Source organism: Epinephelus fuscoguttatus, linkage group LG23 (genome assembly GCF_011397635.1).
Source record: "Epinephelus fuscoguttatus linkage group LG23, E.fuscoguttatus.final_Chr_v1".
Lineage (NCBI taxonomy): Eukaryota > Metazoa > Chordata > Actinopteri > Perciformes > Serranidae > Epinephelus > Epinephelus fuscoguttatus.
In genome coordinates this window covers 28,950,421-28,969,888 of record NC_064774.1, presented here as the reverse complement: position 1 = coordinate 28,969,888, position 19,468 = coordinate 28,950,421, and the positions used below count along the sequence as shown (strand labels likewise).

Below are 19,468 nucleotides of genomic sequence, written 5' to 3'. Positions count from 1 at the left end.
ACTATTTTCAACTACTGAGTGAAAATAATAAACTTTAAAAGTGACTGGTTACTTCAGCTGTTTCACTCTGGAGCCCTAGGCTTACATGTTATGCCCCCACCCCCACACACACACACATACACCTTGTGGATTAGCTCCTACCATTCACGTTAGCATCTCAGTGATGTCAGCATAAAGCATTTAGCATAATGACAGATTGAATCTTTTGTGGCCAAATCTAAAATGCCATTTAGAGTGCTCAGCTTTGCCAACACACAGAGCAACGCACTTATATGGTTACGGTAGAAATTGCTATTGAAGACAGGCAGTGGTAGTGGATTTGTTTGATGTACATAATGACATGCTAACACCCCTGTAATCCTTTCTCAGTGTACCGCCAATGACATTTTAAGTAATCCACCAGTGGAGAGGAGGTGGGGGCGCAGTCACCGTGTGTGTGAGCAGATGTGCCTTTTCTTTCTTCTCTTGTGCTTTTTCCCCGTGCCGATCAGAGGTCAACGCCCCAAGCACAGCGTGCGCATGTACATTTCCCAAACTACAAACGCCTCGTGCTAAAAACATCGGCACAGTTGTTTGATACCAACACCGAGAGGTTCTGTGCATTTAAGGAGGGGGAAAAAAAGCTCATTTGCATCACATTTCCACTGCATTAGCATATCCGCCAACATTCCCACACTCACTCACTCACTCATCAGCCTCATTTGCCGCTACCTGCTCGAGCACTTTCATGTTTATTCATCCCTCTGTCTGGGAGACCTATAATCAGATAACAAATCTCTGCACCATTAGCACATTCAAACAGGTAATAAAATACTAGTGAGACAGAAACAGGTAAGAGATCAAGGAAGAGATTAAGGGAGAGAACAGGACAAGTCAGCAATGACGGAGGAGAATAAGGAGAGGAGGGAGACCAGCTGTGAACATATTTTAATAACATCAGAGTTGAAAACCTGTAGTTTAGACCACATTCATATGCATCCTTAGCTTTTAGCTGCATCAAAATTTAGGAAGTGTTAGCTTTAAACATTTTTTTCATTAAGCGTGTTCCAAAGTCCAAAAAACAACTAAAGACGATTAAACAAGAGGTAGCTGAAACTACTGCCTGTAAAACATGCATATTCATGTTCAGCTGCTATAGCTGTGTGCTCCAAACTTGATATAAATTTATGGGTTAAGAGGACATAGAAATAAAAGTTAACTATACAATTAATCTTGTTTTCCCAATTTGTTGTGAATTCCTAAATTACATTGCGTAATTTAGTTAGATGAGCCATCTGTCTGAAGAAAAGATTGAGTGTATTTCCCCATGATTGCACAGACATTCAAGCATTGAGCTTTACAGTAGCTTGAATCTTTACTGCAACATGTTACAGCCTCGGTAGTCTTACTTGCAGGTTGACATTGAGCTCATCCTGATGAAATCTAAAGAGAAAGAAGGGAGGCAGTCAGTCAGTCAGTCAGAGACGGGGAAATAGAGGTGAGGATGATGGGAGGCACAACAGAAAAAGGAGAGAGAATTATGGCCGTCTGCATTGCAATGCACAATATGTTCTACTGCAATTTTCGTGCACACGCACACACACCTATACAGAAGCCCACACCCTCGCAAGCTGTTTGTTTGCAGACTTCTCTCCGCTGTAATTGCAGTGACATTTATATTTGCACCTGAAGCCTGTCTGCCAGTTTCCATTACTTGGAGCCAGATTTAGAGAGAGGCAGACTAGAGTGAATGGCGGATGATTGGAATGAACGCAAAACCAAATGTACCTGAAAGAACTATTTTGAATCGAAGCCCAGTTCCCCTCCATCTGACAGGGTCACTCACAGTGTCTGTGTTACAGAGGAACGCCTAATGCACCACACACGCACACACAAATACACAGTAAAGCACCTAAATCTATATAATATGGATTCTCACACTCACACAGCAACAAAAATTGAGCTTCTACTTACGCAGGTAATATGGAATTGTGTCTCTAATCATTAATTCAGACTGAAAAATTTTCGCCTGATGACAAATGGCACCAATTCTCTCTCTACCCACCCCATAATACCATTCTACAATATCAGTTTCATCACTTATTTCTAAAGGCCCAAATTTATATAAGAACGGTCATCAGTCTTAGACCTTTCTACGTTACAATGATAAATCTATCTGGACTGGAAATCTTGGCCTGACTGCACCATCCATTTGTCATTAAATATTTATTCGGCTTATTCGCCGGTTGCCGCAGTTCAGTAACGTCCACGGTGACAAGTGTGTAAAAGATCAGCGACTCAACAAAAACATCATTTTACATTTTTGCCAACTTTGGCTGGCATCCTGCAGGTCTCCACCTGTCTGTGAAATACAAAGCTACAAAACGCAGATAGTGAATTACAATGTTCGCAGAATTTGCATGAGCTCATTTCCCTTCTTTCCCGCCCCATCCCCGAGTATTTAATACATGAAGATTTCACAGCCCAGGGGGCCCTGTGAGACAGATGCAACACAAAGTTGTTTGTCTGGGCCTGTGGTTGTTTACATGACTGGGAGCTTTATCCTCCATCAGCAAACATCGGCATTTGCAGCCTTCGTTTTCCCACATGGGTCAATTACAGAGAGGGTGATGGGCTGTCACAGCAGGGGCCCCAGGCATGTTGGGTTTGAGGCAAAGTCGAAACAAGCACAATGTATGGAGTAAATAAATTCACCGTAAGACAGTAAAATTAGAAGTAAGAAAGTGGTGACTTGGTCTATCCTTGATACTCAGCCCACTATATTTCCTCTGGTTACCAGACCATTCTGTTTATGGTTTGACAACAAAAATAGAACAAAACATTAATTTTCTGCACGATTGATCTTGACAATGGAGCAGCCGTTTGGCAGTATTTACAGTTCTCAAGCTGTGAAAAGTCTGACTTGTATAATAGCTACGCCTCTAGATCTTCACATCACTTTCAATGGCTCAGTTCACCACACTTCTTTCTAGTCTTCCAGTTTATTCATCCAGCATTTTCTACATCTTACTCTTCAAATCAAGACCCAATCTAACTCCCTATGTAGACTTTTATATTTATGGTGTTGAAAACTGAGAAGAAATTATAATTACTTCAAATTGTGTGCAATGCTTAATCAAGACCTCTATCTATCTATCTGTCTGTCTGTCTGTGCCATTCCATTTTAATTCTTGTATTTTAATTATCAATGAAACAAAGAAAAAACAGATTCTTAAGTCTCTACGCAAGTTCTAAATCCATGTTCATCTCCTTCATTCCGTTGTCTGTTGAAAAGTCAATATCCATTTCTCTGCTTGCATTGACCTTGTAAGACTCAATCCTGGCAGAGACCTGCTCAGGAGAATCAAAAATAACCTGCTCTTCTTATATGCATATGCTGCTTACTTATAGAACACTGACAGGCATATGCTCACTTCTTATACTAGATTCTGCAGACACCATGCATACAGAACTCTTAATATAATCTCTTCCTTTCATTTCCACCACCCATCTTTTCACACGCTGCCATCACTTTATCGTGTAATTTCAAAGATCATCAGCAATTTTTGAAGGATAAATTTTTCACAACCATCCCAGGGCTGCTCTGTCAAAGAACTGATAGAGAGATAAGTTCAAAATCCAGACATCAAACGCCTGTGAGTGATCTAAAAGTTACAGAATTCAAAATGTTGCACTTAAAAATCTCTCATTTTTCTCCCCGCTGTATCACAGAACGTCTTTCAATGAGTGTAGAAAAGCCCACAATCATTGTCACCTTTGTACCACTCCATTTGTCTAACTTAAAGGTCCAGTGTATAGGATTTATGGGGACACATTGGCAGAAGTGTAATATAATATAGTAAGTATGTATTCTTTCACCTTTTCTCACCTGAATAAGAATCCTTGTGTTTTCGTTACCCTAGAATGAGCCATATCTACATAAGGATCACGTTCTCTACTATTAAGATCGCCATGTTCTATCGCTATGTTTCTACGGTAGCACAGAACAGACAAACCTTCAGTTCATTAAATGACCACTAGAGGCTGGCTCCAAAATCCTTATAGGACCCCCCCCCCCTATTAAAATGCCCATCTTTACAGCAGAAATAAACATATTTAGAGCCTGAACGAAAACATTTGTAGTCTCTCTGGCTAATACTGACATGGAAGCTGTATAGGGTGTTAATTTTTTTCTAACTTTCCGGTTTACATTTTATTAAGACCCAAAGTTACACAGATTTAAGGGGGTAACTAAATCAAACCCATGGGTGAGGTCACGGTAGTTACGTCCATTATTTATACAGTCTACGGCTGATAACTCAACTCCTGATAAAATGTCCTGGACATCTTGAGCTTTAGTTATAACTATATATAATAAAAAGGTAGGTTTGGATTCGTAGGTGCTAGGTTAGCGGCCTGTCTCTAACATGCCAAACAGTGCTGGAGAAACACTGATTTGTAATGTAACGTCACCTGGTCTGTTTTTTTGAAGACAAGCAGACCTCTGCAGATCATTTCAGCTCTAGGTTAAAACCTCCTGAACAATGAACACTGAATGATTTCTTAACAGAAGTTTTAGCTTGTTGCAATCTGCAATAATCACTACTAGCTGTCACTAAATCCCCCTAACTCTTACACACTGAACCTTGAATAAACTACTGTTAGGTTCCCAGTTGTTGAAGCTTCCTATCCATCATATCCACTTGTTTGATGTGAGCTGCTGTTTTTCTAAACTCAAAAAATGTGGAAATACAGTGTGGTGTGGATACACAAATTCAAATCCACCATTGGATCTTATTTACCTAAATAATGGATCAAGAGAGTCATTAGTCAGAGTAGATGACTGTTGACAGCACTTGGCATGACCCCAGCTCAAAGACTGGGCGTGCATAGAGCTTGAAATAGTAAGCCCATGGGGAGGACTTTGTTTATGGTTACAACTTAGACTCAACTCCCACGCAGATGGCACACACACATAGTAAGCCATCCCACACACAAACACTCACAGTACTGTACATGCTACAAGGACAGACTAGCAGACTCACTCAACAAATGCCAACCTCTACGCAAACATAAGACATTGTGGTTTCAGTCTGTATCCGTATGCATGTATGTATTTTAACTGCCTGTCTTGGAGCTTCGCTGAAATGTATCATATTTAAACAGCACCAGTCTAGATTATATCTTTATGTACAATCTGTTTTAACAGCCTAAGTCATGAATTTAGTTTTGAAACCCTATTTCCAAAATGAAGGAACCTGTAGATTCACCCTTTTATGGCCAAATTCTGTTGTGAGATATGGTCACCCACTGCAGGTGACAATGTCAACTTTCAGATCAAGATATAAGATGTCCTCTAGATGTCTACTCACATCCTGAGGGGAAACTCAGGGCAAATCTCAGTGACACATCTTTTAGCTTCTCACTGCTGATACAGGGGAGACTGACTGACCACCACTCAGTAGCATGGACAGTGACGTAGAACTTACCAGCCATGAGAAGCTGCCAGGCTCTCTGTGTCTCTGCTGGAAAGACAAGGAGTCTGGTGGATATTTGACAGCCACTAGAAACACATTCATGTCCCATTCGGAGAGTTTCTGTTTGGGTATCTGTGTTGTAGCTCGGCTAGTGGATCTACTATATGCCATTTAAAATGGTTATTGGTACTTTACGTAAGCCCCACATATATTTTCAAGCTCTGCATGTTATTTGTGTGCACATGTGTTGTGTTTACCAGGGTTCCCACCATCATGTAAAACCTGGAAAAGTCATGGAATTTCACAGTCTTGTTTTCCAGGCATGGGAAAGTCATGAAATAAGTAAAACTCATGACAGGTTTGGAAAAGTCATGGAATTTTGTATGTGTGTGTTGAAATTAGTTGTTACAATAGTCTTCCATGAATTACCTCTAATGTAATGTAATATAGCATAGCTCTAATATGCATCGCTGTGACATTTTGCCAACATGTATGTTTCTTCACTTTCTCCCAATGTTCTTTCTCTACCTATATTTATGCCAACTAGCTGGACTTGTGTTTGAATAAACTTTGAATCTGATATTTTCGAATAAGAATAGAAAATAGGATGACAGTGTGATTTAATGTAGGGTCATGAATCCCAGCTTCCCTACTTATGCTTTGCCCCATTACTACTTGAACATTTACGTGTTTATGTTATACTTTGTGAATGGTCAAGGAAATTTTATTATGGGTCTTTGTTAAGTCATGGAAAAGTTTGAAATATTTCCATTAAATTGTGTGGGAACCCTGGTTAACTTCCTCTGAAGAGGACTAGATCTCGCTTATATATGACTTTGTTTTTCCATCCGAGGTGCCAAGGATGTATGGATCGACAGATCTTTACACATTTTTGAAGTGAACCATGCCTTGCCATTTACATGGGGTGACAATCATAAATAATAACAATAAATCATTTCCTCCTCTCGCAAAGCGATGTTTGACCCCATTCTCAGAACTGTCATCTTTTCCATCCTACTGGAGCTTGCAAGCCTGACATGGTGTTTCAAACACAGGGATTCATTGACCGAACAGGTGACCGGCTGTGTGACACAGCTCTTCATTTATTGATTTATTGATTTTCATTTCATGTTCTAGTTTGCATGCTTTTCTCTCCTCAGGGCCCACACTGTGTTGAGTTGCTGAATGACCATTTCTCTCACTTTCAGGATGCTGTAAACACCAGTTCCCTCAATGATATCCCTCTCTCCTCCTCTCTGACTTTCTCTATCCTTTCCTCTCATGCTTAAGAATATGCTGAATTTATTCTGTTTCCCTCAATGTCCCATCACTTAACTTGCACTGTAGATTTACCACAACTGTCCATTTTTACAATGCAATAATTTGTTTTTGGTTTTTCTCTTGCATATATCACATTACTCCCTTAATGACTACTTGGGGATATTTTGCCAAGAGATTTGCACCTTTCCAAGTCACCAAGACATGATTGGCCTCGCCCAGTTCTAAAAGATGCTATTTTGAAATGGACTAGACCCTACCGCCAGCCATGGCCGCTGACCACATTAGGCTGTCAGAGTGAATACTGATGTACTTTTCCCTCATCCCCTTCCCTGCTCAAAACAAACATCCCCATCAAAGCGACCCAAATCCCCTCTGTGAAAGTTGATTTGCTAACTCTTGTCTCTTTTACTAACAAGCTTCAGAATTCTTCCAATCTGATTCTTTTCATTGGTGAATTTTCTTTTCCCTTACCTTTTATGATTTCAACGACTAACACTGTGTCATTCACGGAATGTGAACCATCTGTTGTTTTCTCTACTTAACTTGCGACTTACATACTAACAAATGTATTGTTATCCTTTTATTCCTTTTTTTACATTTTATTTTATAGATGACCCTTGAAAAACAAAAGAATTATACGATTGCTTTCTTTATTTCTTTATTTGGATGTTTTACTATATCAGCACTAGGAAAAAAAGACATTTTCTTTTTAATTATATTTTAATAGTAGATCTTTTTTGTTATTGAAAGGAGAAGCTGGTTTTGCAAAAGGCGATTTTTTTTTTCTTTGCCACTTTTTTGGGGTTGAGGTGTGTTTTCTTGAGTTTAAGGTTTGTCATTATTTTTTTTTCTTTCTCCTCCCCCTGTTTTCTCCTGAAGCACGCAGGCATTGGACACGCTATGGTAAACAAACTGCATTATATGGTAGATATCATTCTAATTGTCTTATACTTTGGTTTGCCCTGGGTTTTCCGTTACCTCTTTCTATTCTGTTTGCTTTACTGAAAGTACAATCCGCCATCAATTCCAAGGTAGCTGAAAAACTCCACCTCTCTGTTTTTCTTTTAGCCCTCTCTATATATGTTTTTGCTTTTTATTGCCATCCAGTTCCCCCCTTCCTGAAAAGAATTGACGTGTTCATCCAAAGAGGTCTGCCCAAAAAGAAATAGAAATTACATAAATTTAGAGTTTAAGATTTTATTTTTTTCTTTTATTTTCAGTCCCTTTTTATTTGTTATTTTTCTTTTACTTCAGACACTATCCGTATGAAGAAATAAAGAATCATAATGCAAGATATTTTCTGAATTGAGTATAAAAAGCTGTATAGTTACCTTTTCTTTTTTGTTAAACCCTGTTTCCTCCTGATTTATTTTCCTAAGAAGAACCCTATGAAGTGAGCGTACACAGCAGACTTCTCAAGCACACAAATAACCTACTAGAGCAACTCCAGTGAGAGGAAGTAAAAAAAAATAAAGAAAGAAAAATCAGTTCATTAATTCTCTAACATTTTAACAACATGAGAGGAATTGCACTGAGACCATTTTGCTATGTGGCCTCAGATGGACCTGCTCAGCCTGTTATGGAGCGTCCTGTTATCCAGGCTTGCCATCCTGTGGTTTATGGAGTCATGAAGAGTATTTACAACTCTTGATTTAGCGGCCAAAGCCCTCACTGTAAAGTAGGCCTCAAATGAGGGTTTGATCCCATTAGTGGCCTTAGGCTGATTTATGATCAAGATGGGGCTGTTCCAAGACCTGCATCTGAACACACCCGCTCTTACACACATGCACACACTTAATAAAGTACTTTAATATGGCATTAGTCCCCTGAACTCAGGTGCAGAAACGAAACCAAGAGTACTGGTAAAAGCTCATAATTGAAAATAAAATGGCAATTGCACTTTTATTAAGCTGCAAACCGGGGGGAGTTTGCCAGAATAACTTACGGACATTTAGACTCTCTGACTAAGATCTTATTTTACTAGTTGGGATCAGTCTTACTTGCTTTCACTGGACTTTTTAATCAGTAAATGAAGAAGTCTGGCCATTGATACAGACCATAATGGAAAGTGCCTGGGAAACTCTGAACTGCGTGCGATCGACCCCTCATTAACACTAACACTAACTTATATTTCTTATACTTTACTGGCCTCACCCCTTGCATGAAGAGACCTGACCCCCTCTTCCCAATCTTTTTGTTTTTTTTTTGTTTGTTTTTTTTTAATATACAGATTGCATTGAGTATATATGTATATGTATATATCATGGCTAACATATATACATACATATATCAGTTGTCCTAATATAATCAATATGGCCATGAAACATGTTAGCCACACCCTCTTGCTGTTTATTTATTTTATTTTATTTTTACTTTTATTTTTTACTTCTATAAGTTTATCTTCAAAATATTACTTACTAAAATGAATAATGACCTCACATCTTATCTTGCTGAAACAAAAAAGGGAAAAAAGTAAAGAGGAGAGACAGATTTTCATTTTCTTGGTGAATAGAGGATTGATGCCCCAAGAAATAAATCTGCCCAATCCATCATAACGCAGGAGTCGAAGAAAACTGTTATGAGTGCGCAGAAAGCCACTGTATCTAGTGACTCACTCAGTCATGGCTCAAATTTGACAAAAGTGATGAAGCAATTTTGAGCTCACATCAGCAATAGTGTGGTGAAATCCTAGTGGGGGGCATAATGAGAACTGCAATCATGTCTGGGTGCAAATTTTTTGTGTGTGTGCGTCCGATAGGACAGAGATAGTGATGATATGACATGCTCCATCATTGGAATACTAATTGCTCTATTCACCAAGACAGGGACGTCCTCTCTCGCCTCTCAGTTTTCCCTATTCTTTAAAAAAACCCTCTCATTCCCGTTGATTTCATCTGTGATTGGTGACATTGGTCCCATCCTGTCCCACTACTTCCACCTCCAAACTGACAGTATCCAGTGGTTGTGTCCCTGCACCCTGTTTGCATGTTTCTATTGGCTAGAACGTCCTCACATCAGCATACTCACAGGGTTCAAATGCTGCTCTAGCCCAGCACGTGTCAAGTCTGTCGTACACGTGTCTAGATGGGTTTTTCTGTTGCATTCCTGTCCAAACCTTAACATTGAAAGCTCCTTCCCCTTTCCCCCATTTGTCTGGTGTCGTGGTGCCCTGCAATTAAATTTACTCCCCCACTACTTTCCCCATTTTGCTGCATCTTGCCAGATGGTTTAAAAGTTTTGTTTTATTTAACAGTTGGTCTGTTTGTGTTGTGTCTAATGGAATTCCCCTCCCATATCCTCATTCTTCCTGTCATCTTCCCATTTAAATGCATGGCTTGTGTGTCACCCCGTTAGCTTGGATGGATTCATTTTGTTTCCTCTTAACCTAAACAAACCCTTGCACATGAAATAACACATTCAGTCCAAATTTGGACCTGGTTTGAGCAATCAAATTTCAGAGGACTTTTAAAGAATCCTCACCTACTTATCACTTTGACTAAATTTACTAAGATAGTGTTACTAATCTACTGTTTGAATCAAACCTTTGTTGTAACTGTACTAACAACCATTTTTGTGTCTGACTTTCCCTTACTTACAAAAGTACTAACCGATTTTGTTCACCCTCCAACCCTTTTAACTCTTTTCGGCACACAACTAAAGAACTCCTCCTTTCTCACCCCAACCCCCTGGACAACTGTTGCCAAAACAGCACTCGCCCCGAGCCTCCCAACCTTCCCTCATTAACTAACCTAGATATGTAGCTTAGTTAAAACTACAGACTCCATATTTAGTGTTGGAAGACAGATTGTCCACCTACTATAAATTACTCCCAGCTAATACACATTGACAAGCTGCCAGACACCTATTGAAGTCCAACACTGGATGGGAATCCTTTCTTTCCCTTTCTCTCTTGAATATCCTTCCTTCCTGCGGGTCTGAATTTGACCTGAGCTAACAGGAGGGGCAGTGTGTGTGTGTGATCTTTTATGATACATTTTAACTGTATTATGCAATAAGTTAACTCCAAAATTAACACCTTGTTTCTCCCTGCAAAAGATCAAATGTAGTGCCAACAAGGGTAAGTGATACATTTTCAAGGTAAGCTCGTTGCCTCCTCTCTGCACCGACTATGATGATAAATATCTGAAGGTACTGATAGATGTCTATACTTGGTCAGACTGTGCTGCATAGGTTAGAAATTGCTGACAAAGAAATGACAGACTCTCACTCAGAATAAAGAGTTGGATGCTCCAAATCACAACTTCCCCTCGGGATTGAAGTTAGAACATGATCTGTAGTCCTGAATACAAGATGTGTGCGCAGTGAGAGTGAGTATGTCACACAGAGCTATTTTTCATTGTATGTGTTGAAAGCCTGATATACTGTAGCTTCAGATATCATGAAGTGTAAAGTTCCTTTCTTTTTTTGTCATATTGGAGCTGTTGTGAACATATCATAAGCTTTAAGACTTACTTTGGTTCTTGTCATCATTCGCTCAGTACCGTCTGGGTTCATTCTGATGTAGGTCTTTATAGATGTAGAGCCTGCTTGTATTACCTTCTGGGTACTTTTTGTCATATTTTCTTTCTTAATTTGACCCTTATCAGCACATAAGTGGCTACCAGACTACTGAAAATGAATAAAGGCACTGGATGAGCAGTGATAGTATGATGGCCATTGTGTACAAGTGTTTAAAGGCCCAGACACACCAAACTGACATCAAAGAACTGACGTCAGCGAAGACTGATTGTTGCATTGCGTCACGTTGCCTGTGTCTCAGCCAAAAAGTTGTACTTGAGGAAACTGTCTACAGCCAACAGTCAACTAGCACATATGTTCTACGCCTGCATCAAAGGAAATAACTCTCCATACCAGCAGGTGTCACTAGTCTCTATTTGTCATTCAAATAGGACAGATTGTTCATTAACAACACATCCCGGTGTTGAAAGGACAGTGATATATACTGTATACTGCTAGTGAACAATAACCAGTCCCTCCAGAAAATAGCGATCGCAATAATTAACGCAAATTCAATGAAAGTCCGCAATATTTGCAGGGGCTTTCAATTTTTCAAAAGTCCTTTGAAACGTCACCAGACGCGTCATCAAATCGCACCAATGGCCTTGCAATATGGAGAAACGTTCTGTATTGACACAAGAATTTGTACTGTTTAAATGCATACAATATGTGTTGAATGTATTAAGATGTTATGTTTACAGAAGATGTAGCTTACATGTTGTTGTACAGTCACATTGTGTGGTTTGAGAGATACAATATTCACTCAGGATTTTTTACAACATTATTGGAGTCCATGTTTTGGAAACTGATTAAATAAAACTAAAGAGAACTTTAAAAAAAAATTGCAGCAATTTTTGTAATATTCAGTATGATTATTATAGCAAGTGATTACATGAGTCGTAGTAGTAGTTTAAAAAAAAAAAAAACACTTTTGCCATTAGGCGCAATTTTTGTCATTTGCCAGTTTTTGACAAAATTGGCTGCAAATTCAAGGGCTTTGTGCCGCAAGATCCTGGAGGGACTGAATAACAGAAAGAGTTACAAAATGTTTCTGCTAAAAAGCTCAATGGCTCATACCCTCTTTACTTCAGTTGTTTTTTTTTTTTTTGCTTCCCTCACTTCTGTTTCTCTTCTCGTATACTGAGCTCAACTGCAAACCAGTTCACAGGCTCTGCCGACAGTTCAACATGTTGAATCGGCAGAAAAGCAACGGCTGACCAGTGTCAACAGTGCAGGACACACACCAAATACTAGGGCAACAGATGCTCACGGACAGCCCGACATCCACTGACTGGCAACCATCAGTCTGGTGTGTCAGGGCCCTAAGACATGATGTGGATACACCTCTGAGCACATTAGAATAACACTTGGCTGTAGTGTATACAGTCCTAGTTAGTATGATCATTTCAAGTATTGTTATTGACTTTCTTTGTTCAATTTAAGTGTGGTCAGTGTAATCCCAGTTGGAATCATGTCACTATGACCTTTGTTGACTTGATTAGAGGGGGATCTACGTGTTGGAGCGTTGCGTTGCCAGCAGCCTGCAGTCATTGAGCCAGATATGGTCAATGAGCCAGTAACACGCTCAACTGAGCGCACAGCAGGACTCCACACAGAATGGTTCTAGTTGACTGTGCACTGCTTTGTCATTCTGTAGGTAGTTTGTGGTTTGTGAGGAACAAGCAAAAAAGAGATTGACCACCCCCCCAGAAAGCAGAAAGCTCCCCATGATTTGAATTCAAAGCTGTGTCAATCCCTTCACAGTATATTCATCAGTAAACAGCTCCAGTCTGTGTTTTCTATGATATCTGGGACACAGTTCAGCACAGATCAGCCAGCTCTGTTTGGTTTCTGTTTGTACTGGGCTAAAGAAGTATTTGAAGAGCAGCTGGGTAAAAATCAAGGGATCCAATAGAAGCAGCAAGGAGGATTAAATAGTCCTATTTGTTTTAGTGGCAGTGTGTTGGTTGCTTGTTTTAGGTACATATGAAAAGAGGAAGGGGAGTTCTAGTCAATTTTATTAGTTCTAATATATCCAGTAGAGTGAAGTTCTCACTGAAAAAGGAGCAGAGAAGGAGGCTAGAAATGTGTTAATTAGACTGTTATATTTTTGTATTTATCAGGCATTGTTCTTAGATTGTCACACCAGGCTGTTTCAAGAAGGGAACTGTGATCACACAATCATACAGAATTATTTTCAGGCCATATTGTTGCATATGCTCAGGTTTCTCAGACAGTTTTTTTTTCGGCGCCAAAGAAATCACAGTTGTTTTCATAAAGTAAATAAAGGGGTAAGCTGCCATTTCATGTTAATGATTGTTTTGGTCCTGTCACTTCAATTACTTTGAATACATTTACAATAAAAAAAACACACACACACACACACACACACACAGGTGGTGTTACTTTTTGTGACCTGGATCCAACATTTTGCACCGCAGGGCCCGCCTTGTCTTGGTGACAAGTAAAATATCCATAATTAAGTCTTTTTTTTAAAGCTGTGTTTCCCCACGCTGAATGATAACATTTATGACACAGGAGCCAGAGTCGCTCTGGGTAATCTTAATATTTTGCTCTTTTATTTAAAGAATAATCTGTCTGTCTGCATTTTCCAGCAAAGATTTTGAGATAGGAATACACTGTGATTCCCTCCAAACTGTATGGCGGCCTCCAGGCCAGTAGCATCAGGGTATTTCCATCAGCGACCTGTGATATCATCACCCTTTCCTTCCTCTGGCCAGTGATGCAAGTGCTTGTAATGTCACCCAATGGGATGAGTGTGCAGTCTGGTTGAAGCAAAGACTAGCTAGTTCTCATGAATAATTACAAAGTCACTTCAGAGGAAACAGGAGGAAAGTTGTTTTACTTCTGTTCGTTTTTGACTAATAATGCATGTGCATGTTTTGTATCTTTGACATATTGGGCCCTATTTAAACGATCTATAGCGCATAGTCTGAAGTGCATGACGCAAGTCCATTTTGGGCCTGTCCAACTCAACTTGTACTAGTCAAACAGTGCATTATCTGGGTGCAAAGTTAGGTGTAAGTGGCAAAGGAGATGTATTTACTCTCTTAATTAATCAATCAGTGTCTTTCCCATTCTCTTTAAAAGCAATGTGCGCCTACTCCCAGCACTCTGCTTTTTACGTGGCGGATTCAGTGAATTGGAGAAACAGTTTTCTGTTGAGTAGTGTATTAAGAGCAGTAATGTCACAACAGCAAATATAATGGGACATTTAAGAAGCAAAAATAGTAACTGTATGTCTTCTCATGCATTAATGTACAAAGAGTCTCTTTTATTAGGGAGTCTGCTCTGCTTTCTGCTATGTTCACATTTTTGGTAATATAATCAAAATTTTCCTCATTAATGATGTAATACTTAATCTACCCGCAACCCATTTGCACATCCCTGTGTGTAACAAGCAGAGTGTACACGTGTTTTCAACCTGCCTGTGTAGGTGCTTCTGAACAATGCGCTCTTTAAATGGCAGTAAATGCTCCGCCATTCTGACTGTAGGATAGGTTTTTGTTGGCAACTACCAATGACGTTTGTGCTGTGCCGCTTTGTACTAGATGTAGGATAGCGCCCATTGTCTCTGTGGGGTTTTATTGTCCAACCATCACACAATGAATCAGTGACTTTTATATGATTGCCAAAGGGAATTTTTCTGATACACTGCTTACATTTGAAAGCTTTGAAGAACCGTTTAAATGGTGGACTCTTGGATGATAGAGATGTCAAGAGAAAGAAAAACAGAAAAAAAAAATACTTTACCAATCTCAATTTTCCCCTTGTTAGTTGGGAACTTTACAGGTGTCTGGCAGCTAGCCAATGTTAGTTCATTATGGCCAATGAGCACATCCAGCCCTGAAGATGTAACATCAGTGACCCTCCAGAAAATGTTGCCTCACAAGATCTAGCTTGGCCATTAAAGATGTTCTTGGGCACTTAAGTTACCACATTAGTCTCAGAAAGTTTACAGGTTTTATCTTTACCCTTTGACTCTCAATGCTATTTCCTTACTTCGAGAAGAGGTCATGCCATTGGTAGATGGCTTTGGCCAAAGTCTGTAAGACCATTTTAAATGGATACATCATGAGACTTCCCCCTCCCACCTTGTTTCTCCTTCTTAGCCACCTGTAGGGTCTCTTTCGTCACTAAAGGATAAATGAAGTTGCCCTGCTGAAAGCCTCGTGCGAGATCTTCAAAGATGACCCCAACACACCAGCACTGTCAACCGCTGATTCTTCATGCCAGATATATCTGGCCAATACGATCGCTCTTTATCTCCAAGTAGTAACAGCAGACATAAAAATGGGTTGCCCTGTTAAGAAGGGAAGTACGGCAAATAAAAAAAAAAAAAAAAAAACAGTCAAGAAAAAGAGAAGACGAGCACTTAGCTGGGGCGACTGATCTGTTGAGTGCAGTTGCTAAGGTTTCTTTTCAGCCTTCTGCTTTAGAATGTTTGCTGCATTTCATACTGTGTTCAAGCTTTTTTGTTTGTGTTTTTATTTCTTTCAATTTAGGGTAAATGCCATTTTTGCAGCCTGAAATCAGTTCTTCTGTGTATTGTTTAAAAGGCAAAGAAAATGTGCTCACAGCCTGTTATTAGGGTGCAATTATGCCCATCAGCACCACGCTGAAGGAAAGAAGCGTCTTGAGATCCAACGTGCAAAATGCCATAGAGCCACATTCAAAATATTTTTGTAAACGGCCACAAATATGAAGTTAGGCCTCGAATGAAACGCAGGTAGTTTGTGTTAGCATCACTTCTGAGTGTGCAGAGGTAATGAAAAACAGATGGTTGTGTACACGGCTCCCTGCAGTCCTGTATTTAAGCTGTGTACATTTATGCAGAATAACAGATGTTGAATCAGAGACATGAGTACTTCACTTTCGCCCAGGCCAACTCCATTAGGATAATTAGACAATAAATTGGTCACTAACTGCAAAAATCCCCCCCAAATCAAACAGCATTATTTGGCAGGATGTTTGTGTAGCAGCATAGCCGCGGCACTGATAGCAAATACAGCCAGGATATAATATAATTAGCCAAATTATACTTATTAGCATTTTTATCAAGTACCGCAATTTGCGTCTTTGTTATGAGTATTATGTAAAAGAATGTTCCTGGAAGAACCAAGTAGAGGAAATCCTTATCCTCATGTGAGATGCATTCTATTTTAATGTGATGATGTCTCATGTCATTTTCCTCACTCTAAAGGGCATCCTTTGAACCGACAAGGTAGGGTCTGGTGTTACATTTGAAATGGTTGCTTCACCTCATCTTGTAAGGCCTTGTGTAACAAGAGTAGTCCCCTCATATGCTGTTGTAATTAAGGTTAAAACTATTTTTGATCAACTTAGTCATGTTCCATTTATATAAGGGCACTGAGACTTAATTGTGCAGAGATCAAAATACCATTTGAGGTTTTTAAAAAAGTGCAATCTCACAGAAATGCCAGGAGGAGACTCAAAATGTTCCATTTATGCATCTGTTTTTAATTTTTTGTATTTTTTGTTGGGGGGGGGCTATTAAGACTATCTCATACCATCAGCTTGCGGCTCAACAAACGTGCGGCACAAGATGTGTAACCTTGCACAAAAGACGAAGACTCGAGGCAATTGAATATTGAAACGCGATTTATTGTTACTGGTAGTTCACCGAATGAGGGCTGGTTCAGCAAAGGAATATCACAGAATAGCTATGTTAGTCATAGTGAAGGCCCAGTAATTACCTGTAAGTTCATGTTTTTGTCCTGGCTGCTATATTGATTTGTACATGTCTTTACTGTGCACTTACTCCAGTGAGGGATGCAGTTAAAGCCTACTTTAGCCATTACTCAATTAAATCAGGAGTCAGTTCCATTGGTTTTGTCTTAGCAACTGCACTTTAGAGTGAAAGCCCCCAGTCTGAGTGGCACCAAAAGCAACCAACCAAGCGATACCATTTAGGGGACAACCCCACCTATCTCTGGTGTTTAATCCACTTTCTTCCTTGTTTTTCCTCCTCATTCCTCTAATTTCTCTCCACTCTCATCATTCTCTTCGTCTACCTATCCCTGCTCTATTTCTTTCTCTCTCTATCTCTCTCTGTCTGTCTCCTTTGGGCCATGCCTATGCCAGGTCACCATCTCAGTGGATGGTATATTGACCACCACTGGTTACACCCAGGAGGATTACACCATGTTGGGCTCAGATGACTTCTTCTACATTGGAGGGAGCCCCAACACCGCCGACCTGCCCGGATCGCCAGTCAGCAACAACTTCATGGGGTGCCTTAAAGATGTGAGTTGTTCTGTGTGATTATGCAGTGAATGTATACTGTATGTAGCTGATCAAACATGCAACCATGCACACGTTCTTCTTTGTGTATCTCCCTGCCTCATGCTAGCTGGTTACATGCTATGAAAACAATTCTGCCCACTTTAGCCCGCAGTTTGTGGTTGATTTAAAGGGGAACTTAAGTGTTTTTCAACCTGGACTGTATTTCCCTATGTTTTTGTGTCCAAGTGGCCAATTGGAACAACATATTTTGAAATTGGTCAAGCGTTAAGCAACAAGGCCCCAGCTAGAAGCAGTGAAACAGGCTGCAATGTAACCATTCTGGGCAATCATGAACCATCACTGTGCATCCACCAAAAGTAATTGTTTTGCCATTGTCAGGTGTCAGACAATTTTTAGGATTAAGATGCTTTTTCCAACCAAAAGCAGAGCCAAAATTGTGATCGCTAAACTCATCAGACTCTGTTTAAATAAATAGTCATTTTATCATCGTAAAACACACTCATTCAGAGTTGACAGAAACAAAATCCAACTTGCAAAAGCAAATCTGGTCCGTCTTTCGCCAACTCGGGTTTGATTGAAATGAACCCTTAATTCACCCAGTTAGATGCAAAAATATGGTAACTCTATTCACACTAAAATTAAATGTAGAAATAGTGATTTTTGGGCAGTTTCTGGTTTAAAAAGAAGGATCTTACTCTTTAACAAAAAGGTCTCTCTGTAGGGATCCTTTCCATAATGTTGTCAGACACTTAAAATAACAACTGAAGCCTGTCAGTGGCAAAAACAAGCACTCTAGTGGATGTAAATTGACGATGCATGATTGCCTTGAGTGGTTACATTACAGCCTGTTTCACAGCTGTCGGCTGCAGCCCTGTCACTTAATACTGGACAAATCTTAAAAATTGTCACTTAGGCACAAAACATGGGAAAATAGGGTCCAAGTTAAAAAAATATATCAATGTTACCCTTTAAGAACAGCTGTGTTGCATCATTGCAAAGTGGGGGCATTTTTTGTCCATGGATTACTCGCTTGCATCAGTTAACGGGTGTCTCAAAACTACTGGTGAGAAAATTTTATTCCAAACTAAATGGGGGAAAAAAAAAATATCACAACATTGCAGTGAGAACACACAACATGTACAACTGTGGTATAGCGTCATACTCACACAAACACATCGCTCCCATATGTGAGAACAGGAGGTGTCAGACATACAGTATTCTGAGTCTCTTTCGAGTATTTATTACCTCCCTCTCCTCTTCACCACACTGCAGACCAGATATATCCGATAGGCACAGCAAACACCACAACAGGATGGCAGGAAATCAAACAGAAAGTGTCACATTTATACACAGCTGCATATACAATAGAACTGGATAGATATGTAGAGGACAGTTGCCTTATAAAAAACTTTATTACTTCATCTTTGCCAAAAAATGACTTTTATTTTCACCAGGGTTTTAATTCACAGCTTAACAAGCTGTCAAGAGGACCAATCACAGCTTAACGTATTATGCCCTTGTAAATGTAATGACTTGTATAGAGGCGACGCAACATGGTGCCATCGCATTTCCTCATAAAACCACGCTGATTGAATAAGTAATTACTTTTGCCATCACTTTTAATGGATCGCACAGTAATCGCCCTATCTCTAACTTAATTATGCCTGTAGAATTACATTTTCATTATTTGGGTTGCTATCAGAAGGATCCCTAGTGGGTCTTAAACTTCCCAAGGCGTTTAACTATCCTCTCTCATCAAGACAAGGCTGGATTTACAGTCAACGTACAGACAGAGAACTGGGATGTGGAGGAGGGGTGTGAATGGTGGAAACGCATGCTATGGCGAGAGCTAACAGCAACAAATAGAGGTGAAAGTGAAGATGCAATGTGAGCCAAGTCCTGGAAATGAAATGAGCAGATGGTTG

The 19,468-nt window shown here is 39.7% G+C and overlaps 1 protein-coding gene across 6 annotated transcripts in view; it reads left to right on the top strand.

The window, feature by feature from the left end:
• Nucleotides 1-19,468, top strand: part of nrxn2b (neurexin 2b) — an 812,698-nt gene that overhangs the window by 355,801 nt on the left and 437,429 nt on the right. For 5 of the 6 annotated variants that reach the window (XM_049567815.1, XM_049567813.1, XM_049567812.1 and 2 more), the window contains 2 exons: nucleotides 7,617-7,640; nucleotides 17,382-17,543. In XM_049567815.1, the coding sequence (XP_049423772.1) occupies nucleotides 7,617-7,640; nucleotides 17,382-17,543 (186 nt within the window). The remainder of the gene's footprint in view (nucleotides 1-7,616; nucleotides 7,641-17,381; nucleotides 17,544-19,468) is intronic. The other variant, XM_049567811.1, reaches the window with a different exon arrangement.